Raw genomic sequence first — 14,558 nt, forward strand, 5'->3', positions numbered from 1 at the left:
AACGCAAGGCGGGCGGGTTGGACTCGGGTGGCTGGATGCACCTCATGACTTCTGTCCTGCCGGGCGTTTGCTGTTCCCTGGGCCTTGGCCCTGTCTCGATGTGGAGGGCTTGGGTTTCCGGGGCTGCCTGCGGCTCTGTTGAGAGTGGAGCCGGGAGGTGGGGCTGGAAGCCCTTGTGGTGTTCCCCTTGTGAGGTGTCCTGGTGCTCGTCCGCACAGCTCTCCACGCCTCCCGCCTCTCGCACTCGGAGCCGCCCTCGGCCACACCATCACCAGCGCTCAGCGTGGAGAGCCTGTCGTCTGAGAGCGCCAGCCAGACTGCAGGTGCGGAGCTTCTGGAGCCGCCAGCTGTGCCCAAGAGCTCCTCAGAGCCTGCTGTCCATGCCCCTGGTACCCCTGGAAACCCTGTCAGCCTCTCTACCAACTCCTCCCTGGCCTCCTCTGGGGAACTAGTGGAGCCTAGAGTGGAACAAATGCCTCAAGCCAGCCCTGGCCTTGCCCCCAGGACCAGGGGCAGCTCAGGTCCCCAGCCAGCCAAGCCCTGCAGTGGTGCCACCCCAACGCCTCTCTTGTTGGTTGGAGACAGGAGCCCGGTGCCTTCCCCTGGAAGCTCGTCCCCACAGCTGCAGGTAAAGGTGAGTGCCCCCTCACCCTCACTAAAAGTGACATCCTCTCTAGTGGATGCGGGTCTGGTCTCAGGGCAGAAATGTCCAGGGCCTTTTCTTAATTTTTTTGAGATGGAGTCTCTCTCTGTCACCCAGGCTGGAGTGCAGTGGCGCGATCTTGGCTCACTGCAAGCTCTGCCTCCTGGGTTCACGCCATTCTCCTGCCTGAGCCCCCAAGTAGCTGGAACTACAGGCGCCCACCACCACGCCCCGCTAATTTTTTGTATTTTTAGTAGAGTGGGGGTTTCACCCTGTTAGCCAGGATGGTCTCGATCTCCTGACCTCGTGATCCGCCCGCCTCAGCCTCCCAAAGTGCTGGGATTACACGCATGAACCACCGCGCTCGGCCTTCTTTTTTTTTTTTTTTTTTGAGACAGAGTCTCGCTCTGTCACCCAGGCTGGAGTGCAGTGGCGTGATCTCGGCTCTCTGCAAGCTCCGCCTCCCAGGTTCACACCATTCTCCTGTCTCAGCCTCCCGAGTAGCTGGGACTACAGGTGCCCGCCACCATGCCCAGCTAATTTTTTGTATTTTTAGTAAAGACGGGGTTTCACCGTGTTAGCCAAGATGGTCTCGATCTCCTGACCTCACGATCCACCCGCCTTGGCCTCCCAAAGTGCTGCGATTACAGGCGTGAGCCACTGCCCCCGGCCGTCTAGGGCCTTTTCTATCTTTACTGGCCTCTGACTTCCTGAGTGGCCTTGGCCAGTCTATCTACCCATTACCCACTCTGTCCAATGAGGCACAAACCCGTCTGTCCATGCTTCCATCCATCTGCCAGAGCTCCCACCTATCTATCCACCTGTCCACAAACATAGCCTCCCAGGTCTTATGTATCAGGGCCCCTGTTTGCCTCCCATCCCCTCCACTTGCCTATTTGGGTTCCACTCACCAGCCACCAGTCATCCCGTATTGTCTGTCCGCTCTTCCATTCACTCAGACTCTACTGATGCCAGATCCTGGGCAGAGTTGTATTAAAACCCTATCCTGGCTGGGCATGGTGGCTCACACCTGTAATCCCAGCACTTTAGGAGGCTGAGGCAGGCAGGTCACTTGAGGATAGGAGTTTGAGACCAGCCTGGCCAACATGGTGAAACCCCATCTCTACTAAAAATACAAAAATTAGCCAGGTGTGGTGGCAGGCGCCTGTAATCCTTCTACTCGGGAGGCTGAGGTAGGAGAATTGCTTGAACCTGGGAGGTGGAGGTTGTAGTGAGCTGAGATGGCCCACAGCCTGGGCAACAGAATGAGACTCTGTCTCAGAAAAAAAAAAAGACCCTGTCTTTGGCCTCCAGGGGCTCACGATCTGCTCAGGGAGATAGGCATAATGGGCATTTTGGAAGGTGACCTAGAGTAGAGCACAGAGGGGAGGGATTCACTCCCTTCTGCAGAGACCTGGGTCTCCCCGCCATGGAACAGGGGAGCTGGGGTCTCTGAATGCCTCCCGTGTGCATGGCTGCCTGGGCTCCACAGGTCATGTGGACATAGTGGTCCCTGTCCCCAGGGCGCTCCCGGCCAGGTCAGGGGGAGGTGCTATAATGTACATGCTGCTGTGTGTGGAGTTTGTAGCGGGCAGGGGGTCAGCCCCCAACAGGCAGAAGGACCCAGGACACACAGCTTTCCTGGGCGCTTCCGTTGTGTGCCATGAGGGGTGTTTACTGAGGAGAGCAGACGTGGCCCTATCCTGTCCTCCTGCTCCCTTGCTGGGCTCTGTCTTTTCTCAGGTGACATAGGCATGGGGAGGTTCTGGCTGGGCACCCATCCGGGCTGCTCCTGTTCCAGGTATGCTGTGTGCTGTGGGCTCACCTATTTCTCAGCCCCATATTGAGAACCTGGGGATTGCCTGGGCTCAGTACTTTCCTCTGGGCACCCAGTTCATGAGGGCCCTCTCTTGCAGCCACAGCGCCTTTGGATGGCCCAACGCTCTGCAGGCCTCTGAGCTCCCAAGGCTCATCTGGCCCCAGGTAGAGGGTGGCAGGACAGCCTTTGTGGGGCAGCTGAAGTTGTAGCCTGACCCTGCCCATGTGCCTCAGGCATCATTGAACCTTCCCTGGCCCCGGCAAGAGCCTCTTGGGCATTGATTCTGGCTCTGCCTCCCACCTGCTATGTGTCCTTGAGCAGGCCCCATCCTCCTCTGGGCCTCAGGCTCCCGCAGATGGTGAGGGGCTGGCGGCACCAAGTGTCCTGAGTGCTCGAAAGACCCCCTAGTTCCTTGGTGGTGGAGGGCACGGGGGTGGGTCACCTTCAGATTCTCGTGTTTCGTGTCCTGGGCTGTGTGAATATTGGTCTGAAGTTTTGGGGCTGAGAAAAGGCTGAAAACCTTTGAGGGGCTCAGGGGCTTTGGGCTGCTTGGCTCTGCTGGCCCCTCTGGGTGTGTTAGAGGGAGGGGGCAGAACCCCAGGTGCACTTGCTTGTGGGGAACCCCTGTCCCACTGTCACCCCAGGATTAGGGGAGACTTTCAGAGGCAGTGGGGGCCTTGGGGTGCCACCCTGGGTCATTGGGTGGGTGCTGCCCTGTGGGAGCCAAGCCCTGGCTCCTTGCTGTGCCCAGACCTGGGCCCCAGCACCCTCCCTGCTTCAGAAACCCCAGAGCAGCTCCCACCCCAAGAGCCTCTCTCCCTGGGCTGGCACAGGCCTCCACCTGCTCCGCAGCTGCCGAGGGAAAGCTGGGTCAGTGCTTCTTGGAGCATCCCAGGTCTCAGGTGAGGCCTCTGTAAGGGGCTCACAGTGACGTCTGTTTCCAATGAGCTGGGAAGAGTGGTTGGGAAATAGTGACGTTGCCCGTGTGGTGGGCAGGGCCTTGCCGTGCCCTGGTGGTGGGGCTGCCCGGCCTGTGCCCTGGCCTCAGAGAGGGCAGGGGTCTCCCCAGAGGCACGGAAGGATGCAGAGCCTGGGCTCTGGGTGTGTGGGTACTGGGCTGTGCAGCAGAGGATGAGATCTTTCTCTGGCAGGGAGGGAGGTACCCTCTGACTCCATCTGCTGGTCAAACACTTCCTGGCTGGGTGACCCTGGGTGAGGAACTTCACCTCTCTGAGCCTCAGAGTCCCCAGCGGGGAGAGTGGTTATGAGGCCCAAATGAACTACCATAGCTCTGTCTTGCCCTAAACCCAATGCCATTCTGTGTTTCTAGGGAAACCCCTGCCCTCTTTGAGGCTAGCACAGCCAGGTACCCCCACCACTGGGGCACACTAGGGCACTGCCTGCCACATGGGCAAGGTTCTAACCACTACCCCTCAATGCTAGATGGCTGCCCAGGCCCTGAAACAGACAGATTCTCATCCCAGCTTGGGCTCATGGGAAGTGTGTGGCCGTGAGCAAATGACAACCTCTCTGAACTTGAGTTTACTCAGCTGTGAAATGGGCATTGTAATATCCACTTGGCAGGGTGGTTGGGAGAATTAAACAAGAATGTATAAAAAGGCCAGATGTGGTAATCCCAGCACTTTGGAAGACCAAGGCAGGAGGATCACTTGAGCCCAGGAGTTTGAGACCAGCCTGGGCAACAAAGTGAGAACCTGTCTTTACAAAAAAAAAAAAAGTAAATACAAAAAATTAGCCAGGTGTGGTGGTGCAAGCCTGTAGTCCCAGCTTCTGGAGAGGCTGAGCTGGGAGGATTGCTTGAGCCCCAGGAGGCTGAGGCTGCAATGCAGCCGTGGTTATGCCACAGCTGCATACCAGCCTGGTGACAGAGTGAGACTGTCTCCAAAAAGTGTAAAAAGTATCCAGTGCAGTAACTGACACACGGGAAGAGCTTTGGAAATGGAAATGTTTGTTGAATGACTGAGTGCATCAGAGACGGAATTCAAGGAGACTGTCTCTTTGCCTGGGTCCTGCTGGCCCTGGAGTGCTGGCCTGCTTTCCATGTTCCCAAATATGAGGCTGCTGGGGTCTCACGTGCCCTCTTCCCAGGCTCACCCTCTGTCACGTCTCCTTCCCTTTAGTCCTCCTGCAAGGAGAATCCTTTTAACCGGAAGCCATCGCCTGCAGCGTCCCCAGCCACAAAGAAGGCCACCAAGGGATCCAAGCCAGTGAGGCCACCTGCCCCTGGACACGGCTTTCCACTCATCAAACGCAAGGTACCAGCTGGGAGCCCCCCGAGACCAGGCTGGCCTGGGCTGGCAACCCCCACTCTGCAGCTGCAGGCTTCCCCTGGGACTCTAAGGAGGCTGGCTGGCTGGGCAGCGGGCCTCAGATGCTCAAGAGAGCACTCTTGGCGGCCCAACTGGAAGGTCTAGCTTGCATCCTGGAGGGATTTGGAGCAGATCAGCCCTTCACCACCAAAAGCAGTGGGTGGTGCGTTTAATTTGTTACTAACAAGTTCAAGTATCAAGCACTCATGATAACACTGCTACTTAAGCTGATTAGAGTGTTCTCAAGTTTATCTCTGTAATAAGGTCACTCTCACTGACATTGTGATACCCTTTCTGGAGTGGCAGAGAAGAGGCGTTTCCGTGAAGGGCAGGGAGTCATGCCACCTTCTGGAGTGTCTGTTGGTGCTGGGACCAGTGGCATGCAGGGTTGTGGCTGTCCCCACACTGGCCCCTTCCCCACTGGGACCCTGCCTTCTTACCATGCTGGGGTGGGGGACAGGGCCCGGGCCCTGGAGCCACCAGTGGCCAATGCTGGCCAGAGAAGAGGGCAAGGCTCCTGGCAGCAACCAGGCAGGGGAGGGCTTGGCTGGCTGTCAGGTGACCAGGCGCTGTTGGGCAGGTCCAGGCTGACCAGTACATCCCTGAGGAGGACATCCATGGAGAGATGGACACCATTGAGCGCCGGCTGGATGCCCTGGAGCACCGTGGGGTGCTGCTGGAGGAGAAGCTGCGTGGCGGCCTGAATGGTGCGGGAGCGGCTGGGAGGGCATGCTGGGTGGGGCTGGGGGCAGGAGCCTCTATTCCCCGGGGAACTGAGCCAGGCATGGCAGCCAGCCCTGGCCTCAGTGGGTATCTGGCTTCCAGAGGGCCGTGAGGATGACATGCTGGTGGACTGGTTCAAGCTCATCCACGAGAAGCACCTACTGGTGCGGCGAGAGTCCGAGCTCATCTATGTGTGAGTCCCCCCGCCTGGGGCATCCCTCCCTGGAATCCGTAGAGCTTAGAATGGAGAACCCTTACCCTCTTCCCTCATCAGTAACAGCGCAGGGCAGGGCAGCCGGGGCTCGGGCAGAATTGTTAAGAGTCACCTTATTCCCACCCCTAGCTTCAAGCAGCAGAACCTGGAGCAGCGCCAGGCTGATGTCGAGTATGAGCTCCGGTGCCTCCTCAATAAGCCAGGTGAGTGCAGCCACTGGCACTCCCCTGGCACCTGCCCTGGGGCCTGGTGACACGGACGAGTGGGGGAGCGGGCGGACAAAACCCCAGTGGGATGCACAGGCAGACTGGGGACAGGGCCAGAGGAGGAGGTGCGGGGCAGGGCTGTCTGGGTCACCCCCAAGGATGGGAGAGACTGTAACAGGCAGTAAGCTGGCTGGGGCTGTGGTAGGAGAAGGAACCGCACAGACAGTGTAGGGTGTGGACGTCCGGGGGACCAGGGATGACAGGCTCTCAGTGAATGAAGATCAGGCCCAGGACCAGCCCAGCCTGTTTTGTGCGTGGGTCAGACTGTTCGTTCTTCTACCACTAACTTGCTGTGTGACCTTGGGCAGGATTCTTGGCCTCACTGAGCCTCAGTGGCTTCAACTGTAAGATGGGAATGAAGGTCCCCACGTCCTCGGGTGTTCTTGGGACCAGGAGACAGTGGATGTGGACTCTGTACCCTCTGAAGGGCTGATGGCTGATGGTTATCATGTGGCTGAGTTGGGGTTTGGTGAGGAGGGCTCCTCACATGCCCTGTGACCGTGGAATGCAGTGAACCGCAGCTGCAGGCAGAGACCCCAGGACTGTGGAGATTCCAGAGTTGGGAGCCAAGGCTTTTGACCATTTTCTTATGGCTCAGGCATGGTGCCAGCCCTGGGCAAGGGCCATCTTGACAGATGGGAAGTGGAGGGCCAGAGAGGTCAAGGGACTTGGCTGTTGGTGACGGGGCTGGGCTTCCATCCATGTCTCTGATCTGGGGCTGTCCCTGCACACACAGCCCCTCCAGACTGTGGGGATGGTGGCAGGGGAACTGTCTACTGACTGGGGAATTTGGGAGGCTGGAGTGTCCCAGGGGAAGCCACAGAATGTCCCAGGCTTCCACTGCCTTGTGTGAGTCACTCCCAACTCTGCAGGAGGCTGGGGCGTGGCCACCACCACTCAGAGCCACAGCGGCGCCCTGTGGCCAGAGCGGGCACGGCTCCTCTGCCTCCCTGGCTAGCCCGGCTCCAGGGCTTACTGTGGCTTTTCCAGCCCCTGTGCGGTGGCTGTGCGTCCCGGGCTTGTCAGCCTGTCCCGGATGTTGCTTTTGGAAGGTGAAGCTGGTGTATGAGGCCCCGAGTACAGTACACCATGAGGGCCATTGCTTGGGGGCATCAGGCTGCCAGGTTCAAATACCAGCTCCACCTTCACTGTGTGACACTGGTCAAAGATTTCATGTCCCTGAGTCTGTTTCCCCACGTGTAGACTGGGGACATAACTTACCCAGGCCCCAGATATGGGAAATGGCAAAGTGGGATTCAAACTTGGGTGGTGATTTGGAGGCCCTGCTCTGTCCCCAGAACCAGGTTGGGCCACCTGCTCCTCAATTTTGGCAAGGTGAGGCCATAGGGGAAAGGGGCAGTGGCTGAGGGGGCTTCAGGATATTTATTTATTTATTTTGGGGGGGTATTTATTTATTTTTTTTTTGAGACAGAGTCTCACTCTGTCGCCCAGGCTGGAGTGCAGTGGCGCGATCTCGGCTCACTGCAAGCTCTGCCTCCCGGTTCACGCCATTTTCCTGCCTGAGCCTCCCAAGTAACTGGGACTACAGGCGCCTGCCACCACGCCCAGCTAATTTTTTGTGTTTTTAGTAGAGACCAGGTTTCACCATGTTAGCCAGGATGGTCTCGATCTCCTGACCTTGTGATCCACCCACCTTGGCCTCCCAAAGTGCTGGGATTACAGGCGTGAGCCACCGCACCCGGCCTATTATTTTTTTGAGATGGAGTGTCACTGTGACATCCAGGCTGAAGTGCAATGGCGTGAACTCAGCTCACTGCAACCTCCGCCTCCCAGGTTCAAGCGATTTTCCTGCCTCAGCCTCCCCAGTAGCTGGGATTACAGGCGCCCACCACCACGCTTGGCTAAGGATATTTACTTTTTTTTTTTTTTTTTTTTTGAGACAGTCTCTCTCTGTTGCCCAGGCTGGAGTGCAGTGGCGTGATCTGAGCTCACTGCAACCTCCACCTCCCAGGTTCAAGCAATTCTCCTGCCTCAGCCTCCCTAGTAGCTGGGATTTCAGGTGTGTGCCACCACACCCCGCTAATTTTTGTATTTTTAGTAGAGACGAGGTTTCACCATTTGGCCAGGCTGGTCTCGAACTCCTCACCTCTGGTGATCCACCTGTCTCGGCCTCCCAAAGTGCTGGGATTACAGGCGTGAGCCATCGGGCCCGGCCTAGGATATTTATTTGAAGTCAGGGAAGCCTGTGGCAGTAGATGTTGTGGAGGGAAGGCCAGGTGTGGGCACTCATCCCTGGAGCCTGCAGGCCGGGGGAGGGGGAAATACTAGGGCCCCAGTGGGCCCCTGGGGGTGGTCCTGTGGGTTGGCTGGGGCCTTGAGAGGAAAGGAGGCAGGAGGGGCAGCAGGTGTGCCCAGCTTCAGGGGAGCCTCCTGCTGGGCTCCCTGCCCCCAGCATCCCCTCTAGTCTACCTTCCTCCACAGCCTTGGATAAATGTCCCAGTATGTCACTTGGGTTGTGTTGCTTCTCCTGCTGGAGGAGCCCTGGGGTTCCCTGTTGTCTCCTCGCCCCTGCCCCACTCTGTCCCTCCTGAATCTTGCCTCCCGCCAGAAGCCACCTAGTGAACATTTGTTGAATGGATGAATGAACATGAGCATGAGACCCTTGGTGCTGCCCTGTTCTTGCAGCAGGTGCTGTGCTGGCCCTGCTGGGGCCCCTTGCAGGGCTCTTTGGTAGGCAGCCTGGTGTCCTTGGTCTCTTCTGTCACAACCTTCTTTTCCCTAAGAACTTGTAGGCCCTGGCCGGGCGTGGTGGCTCACGCCTGTAATCCCAGCACTTTGGGAGGCCGAGACGGGTGGATCACGAGGTCAGGAGATCGAGACCATCCTGGCCAACATGGTGAAACCCTGTCTTTACTAAAAATACAAAAAATTAGCCGGGCGTGGTGGCAGGCGCCTGTAGTCCCAGCTACTCGGGAGGCTGAGGCAGGAGAATGGCGTGAACCCGGGAGGCAGAGCCTGCAGTGAGCCAAGATCGCACCACTGCACTCCAGCCTGGGCGACAGAGTGAGACTCCATCTCAAAAAAAAAAAAAAAAAAAAAAAAAAAAGAACTTGTAAGCCCCACCTATCGGGGCCCTTCCCTTCTGCACTCTTAGTTTCTTGCATGGTATTTAGCATGGGGCTGGCCTGCTGCACTTAGGCAGTGGCTCCTGGTGGCCTGGGGGAGGAAGAGGGCTTTCCTACCACTCATGCCCCCTAACTTTTCTCCCTGGGCAGAAAAGGACTGGACGGAGGAGGACCGGGCCCGGGAGAAGGTGCTGATGCAGGAGCTTGTGACCCTCATTGAGCAGCGCAACGCTATCATCAACTGCCTGGATGAGGACCGGCAGAGGTGACATGGCCAGGGGTGGGGGGTCCTGGGGGCAGGGCCAGAGCAGGTCAGGCTCTGGGCCTCATGGGTGGGGCAGCTCCCTGGAGAGCCAAAGACACAGTCCACGCCTCAGGCCAGGCCAGCCCTGCCCTCCTACCAGCGATCCCAGTGCACCGTTGCTCAGCCCTGTGTGGACAGAGAGGGCGTCTGCTCCTTCCTCCCGTAGGACTCTCAGCTGCCGCTGCTTTTTTTTTTTTTTTTTTGAGACAGCGTTTCACTCTTGTTGCCCAGGCTGGAGTGCAATGGCATAACCTCAGCTCACTACAACCTCTGTCTCCCAGGTTCAAGCGATTCTCCTACCTCTGCCTCCCGAGTAGCTGGGATTACAGGCATGAGCCACCACACCCAGCTACTTTTTGTATTTTTAGTAGAGACGGGGTTTCACCATGTTGGCCAGGCTGATCTCGAACTCCTGACTTCAGGTGATCCACCCACCTTGGCCTCCCAAAGTGCTGGGATTACAGGTGTGAGCCACCACGCCCAGCTTAACTGCTGCTGCTTATTTCAGGGAGGAAGAGGAAGACAAGATGTTGGAAGCCATGATCAAGAAGAAAGGTGAGGCCCTTGCTGGGGATGAGGCTGGTGAGCACTTGAACTTTGGCACTGGGCTGGAAGGGAGGGACTGGTTGAAGGGAGGGTTGGAGTGGGCACTACCAGGATGGCTGTGCACAAACTCCGCAGCCTCTGTTGTGCAGAGAGGGCTGTGTGTAGCAAGAGAGGCCAGCATACAGCCAGGAAGGCTGTGGCTTAGGCTTGGAGGGTAGCCGTAGGATGCCCTGATGCCTACAGAGACGACTGTGGTATATTGGAGGCATCTTCCCAGGGTGGATTTGCCCTCAGCTGTGCATTCCCCCTTGAGATCTGCAGCTGGTTTTGTTGGAGTCCGTGGGCCCAAACAGCAGTGCTTCCTGGGGACCAAGTGGTGCTTGAAACAGTTAAAAGAGTACTGGACAGGAGATCGAGACCATCAGGGCTAACACGGTGAAACCCCGTCTCTACTAAAAATAAAAGAAATTAGTCAGGCGTGGTGGCGGGAGCTTGTAGTCCCAGCTACTCGGGAGGCTGGGGCAGGAGAATGGTGTGAACCTGGGAGGTGGAGCTTGCAGTGAGCTGAGATCACGCCACTGCACTCCAGCCTGGGTGACAGAGCGAGACTCCGTCTCAAAAAAAAAAAAAAAAAGTACTGGACTGTGAGTCAAAGGATTTTTTTTTTTTTTTTTTTTGAGACAGAGTCTTGCTTTTGTCACCCAGGCTGGAGTGCAGTGGTACGATCTCAGCTCACTGCAACCTCCGTCTCCCAAGTTCAAGCAATTCTCCTGCTTCAGCTTCCTCAGTAGCTGGGATTAGCTGCCACCACGCCCGGCTAATTTTTGTACTTTTAGTAGAGATGGGATTTCGCCATGTTGGCCAGGCTAGTCTTGAACTCCTGACCTCAAGTGATCCGCTCGCCTCGGCCTCCCAAAGTGCTGGGATTATAGGTGTGAGCCACTGCGCCCAGCCCTGGCTAATTTTTTTGTATTTTTAGTAGAAACGGGGTTTCATCATGTTGACCAGGCTGGTCTCGAACTCCTGGCCTCAAGTGATCTGCCCACCTCGGCCTCCCAAAATGCTGGGATTACAGGCGTGAGCCAGTGTTCCTGGCCAGGATTTGGGTTTTGGTCTTGGTTTTACCAGTACCTCACTTTGTGGCCTTGTGGTTATGTCTTGACTCAGGCCAAGTCAGACGACTTGAGTTCTAGTCCCAGCTCTGGCACTTATGAGCTGGGTGACTTTGAGCCGGCCACTCTACCACTCTGGTCTCATTCTTCATATCTGCAGAATGCGGGTGAAAATGGCACCCCCTCACAGGTGTGTGCTGGGATTACTGAGATAATGTGTAAAACTTAGCTGAGGGCCCTGGCCCTACAAAGGGCTCGGTTGGTATTAGTCCATTTCAAAGGCCTACATTTTCCTTGTCTATAAAATTAGGGGCTCAGACAGATGATTTTGAAGGTTTCTCTTGCTCTGACAGCATTTGCGTTGTAAGTAACAGAGCTGTGGGCACCAGCCTGGGTGAATCCAGCCTTTTAAAGATAAATGGGGGCCAGGCGTGGTGGCTCACGCCTGTAATGCCAGCACTTTGGGAGGCCGAGGCCGGCAGATCACGAGGTCAGGTGTTCGAGACCACCCTGGCCAGCATGGTGAAACCCTGTCTCTACTAAAAATACAAAAATTAGCTGCGCATGGCGGCGCTTGCGTGTAATCCCAGCTACTCGGGAGGCTCAGGCAGAAGAATCGCCTGAACCCAGGTGGCAGAGGTTGCAGTGAGCCGAGATCGTGCCACTGCATTCCAGCCTGGGCGACAGAGCAAGTCTCCGTCTAAAAAAAAAAAAAAAGATAAATGGGGCCAGGCACGGTGGCTCACGCCTGTAATCCCAGCACTTTAGGAGGCTGAGGCGGGCTCATCGCCTGAGGTCAGAAGTTTGAGATCAGCCTGGCCCAACATGGTGTAACCCCGTCTCTACTAAAAATACAAAAATTAGCTGGGTGTGGTGGCACACTTCTGTAATCTCAGCTACTTGGGAGACTAAGGCAGGAGAATTTCTTGAACCAGGAGGCAGAGTTTGCAGTGAGCTGAGACCGCGCCATTGCACTCCAGCCTGGGCGACAGAGATTCTGTCTCAAAAAAAAGAAAAAGAAAAAGATAAATGGATGCCATGCTTCAGAATTCCTGGATTCTAGGCCGAGTGCGGTGGCTCATGCCTGTAATCCTAGCAGTTTGGGAGGCTGAGGTGGGGGGGATCACGAGGTCAGGAGATCAAGAGCATCCTGGCTAACAGTGAAACCCCGTCTCTACTAAAAATACAAAAATTAGCCAGGGCGTGGTGGCACCCGCCTGTAGTCCCAGCTACTCGGGAGGCTGAGGCAGGAGAATCGCTTGAACCCGGGAGGCGGAGGTTGCAGTGGGCCAAGATCGCGTCATTGCACTCCAGCCTGGGCGACAAAGTGACTCAGTCTCAAAAAAAAAAAAGAATTCCTGGATTCAGCAGAGCTCTTACATGTGCTGACCATCTTGATCTTTCCCCAAACACTGGAGGTGGGGAGGGGGAGGATGGGCCCCATCCTCTAGGTGAAGAGACAGAGGCTGGGAAAGGTGAGTGTCTTGTCCCTCCCAGGCTCCACACAGGAAGTGGTGGGGCTGGGCTGAGCCCTGCTGCCCATGCCCGGGCCTGTGTCACTGGGTCTAGCCTGCCCTGGATGTACCCCTCTTCTCCACTTTATTAAGTGCTCCCCTCTCTGTGCTGCAGAGTTCCAGAGGGAGGCTGAACCTGAGGGCAAGAAGAAGGGGAAGTTCAAGACCATGAAGATGTTGAAACTGCTAGGAAACAAACGTGATGCCAAGAGCAAGTCCCCCAGAGACAAGAGCTAACAGCACGAGAAGCCAGTTGGGGACTGCCCCCTCCTGGAGCAGCTCCTGGGCTGTGCTCTGTTTGAAGGGGGCGCCCTGCTCCCCTCAGATCAGTCAGGAGGAAGATGACTAAGGGGAGGGATCCTCTGGGTGATGGCCTCTTCCTCCTCAGGGACCTGTGACTGCTCTGGGCCAAAGAATCTCTTGTTTCTTCTCCGAGCCCCAGGCAGCGGTGATTCAGCCCTGCCCAACCTGATTCTGATGACTGCGGATGCTGTGACTGACCCAAGGGGCAAATAGGGTCCCAGGGTCCAGGGAGGGGCGCCTGCTGAGCACTTCCGCCCCTCACCCTGCCCAGCCCCTGCCATGAGCTCTGGGCTGGGTCTCCGCCTCCAGGGTTCTGCTCTTCCAGGCAGGCCAGCAAGTGGCGCTGGGCCACACTGGCTTCTTCCTGCCCCATCCCTGGCTCTGAGTCTCTGTCTTCCTGTCCTGTGCAGGCGCCCCTGGATCTCAGTTTCCCTCACTCAGGAACTCTGTTTCTGAAGTCTTCAGTTAAGTTGTAGTTTATGACTGAGTGGCCTGTACTGTCAGACGTGAATGGGCCTGACAGGCAAATCCATCCCTCTCTCCCTCACAGTTCCAGGAGCGGCTTCCCTCATCTCCCCTTACTCCACAGGGAGCCTCCCTTGCCAGGACCAGGGCTGCGATGGCCATGCTGGGGCAGGTGGGTGCTCTGTTAGCTGCTCCCAGTGCTGTCCCCAGGCTGCAGTTCTGGTGCCTGGTTGTCAGGTAGGAAGGGTGCACTTGAAGCAGGTGCTCATCTCGGTTCCCTAACGTTTATAGTCTGACCCCTCATTTAGGCTTTCCTCTGCCACCCCGGTCCAGGGAAGAGGCTCGCTCCCGCCCATGGTCATCACTGGTCTGTCTGCTCTGTTGTCTGTTCTCTCCCTGACTCCCTCCCACCGAAGGCCTGATGGCCACTCACCCCTCTGGGATGGCTATGGGAGAGGAGGAGTGATGGGGACCGCCACCTTTTCTGCAGGAAATGTGCCCAGCAGCTCTTGGTCAAAGCACTGTTGCTATAAGCTATCTCTGGGATGCCTCTAGGCCCCCTTCCCTCTACACACCTCTGGGAAAAGATCACACTGTATTAACTCTCGAGGAGTTTCCTCACCAATAAACAGACAACCTCAACTGCCAGTGCCCTGCAGCCTCGGGCCACAGCGGCAGCCTTGTCTGCCCTCCCACCTGCCTCTGCCACACCTGGTGGCTGAGCATCTCTGGTCGCCCAGAGGCCATGTTGGGGCCATCCTCCAAGAGGGATCTCTGCCCTCACTGCCTGCCACTGGGCAGGATCCCTTTCCTCTGCAGGGAGAGGTGGCTCCTCGGCCATGCAGGCCCTGGCAGGCTCCTTCTAAACATGCCTGTTGGCCTGGAGCTGGCGCCACCAACTCCAGGGCCTTTCCAGGGCCAGACAGGTAACACGCATGAACCCGAGTGACAGCTCTGACGGGCTGTTTCGGTGTCAGGAGGCTAAGCTGGCAGGGGCAGGGGTGAACTGGAGGCAAGTCAAGTCACCTGTGGCCTGTGGGGCTGAATGTGGGCCCGGTGTTGCCAGATCCTTTGTTTGTCATAAGAAGCTAGAAATCCAGATCTTGTGTGTGTGTAATTTGTAAATGCTGAAAGCTAGCCTGAATTTTTTTTTTTTTTTTGAGACAGAGTCTCGCTCTGTTGCCCAGGCTGGAGTGCAGTGGCGCGATCTCAGCTCACTGCAAGCTCCGCCTC

At 57.0% G+C, this 14,558-nt stretch overlaps 1 protein-coding gene across 4 annotated transcripts in view; it reads left to right on the forward strand.

The window, feature by feature from the left end:
• The window catches only part of MICALL1 (MICAL like 1), a 35,138-nt gene extending 21,171 nt beyond the window's left edge, over window positions 1-13,967 (forward strand). Inside the window, exons 9-16 of one of the 4 annotated variants that reach the window (XM_063704733.1) lie at window positions 219-628; window positions 4,604-4,738; window positions 5,373-5,499; window positions 5,618-5,708; window positions 5,859-5,932; window positions 9,232-9,346; window positions 9,894-9,967; window positions 12,673-13,967. In XM_063704733.1, coding sequence (XP_063560803.1) covers window positions 219-628; window positions 4,604-4,738; window positions 5,373-5,499; window positions 5,618-5,708; window positions 5,859-5,932; window positions 9,232-9,346; window positions 9,894-9,967; window positions 12,673-12,794 — 1,148 coding nt within the window. In that variant the 3' untranslated portion in view covers window positions 12,795-13,967. Of the gene's footprint in view, window positions 1-218; window positions 635-4,603; window positions 4,739-5,372; window positions 5,500-5,617; window positions 5,709-5,858; window positions 5,933-9,231; window positions 9,347-9,893; window positions 9,968-12,672 lie in introns of all 4 variants that reach the window. The other 3 variants (XM_063704732.1, XM_055374605.2, XM_031005641.3) reach the window with 3 other exon arrangements.
• The last annotated feature ends 591 nt before the right edge of the window (window positions 13,968-14,558 follow it).

Source organism: Gorilla gorilla, chromosome 23 (genome assembly GCF_029281585.2).
Source record: "Gorilla gorilla gorilla isolate KB3781 chromosome 23, NHGRI_mGorGor1-v2.1_pri, whole genome shotgun sequence".
NCBI lineage: Eukaryota > Metazoa > Chordata > Mammalia > Primates > Hominidae > Gorilla > Gorilla gorilla.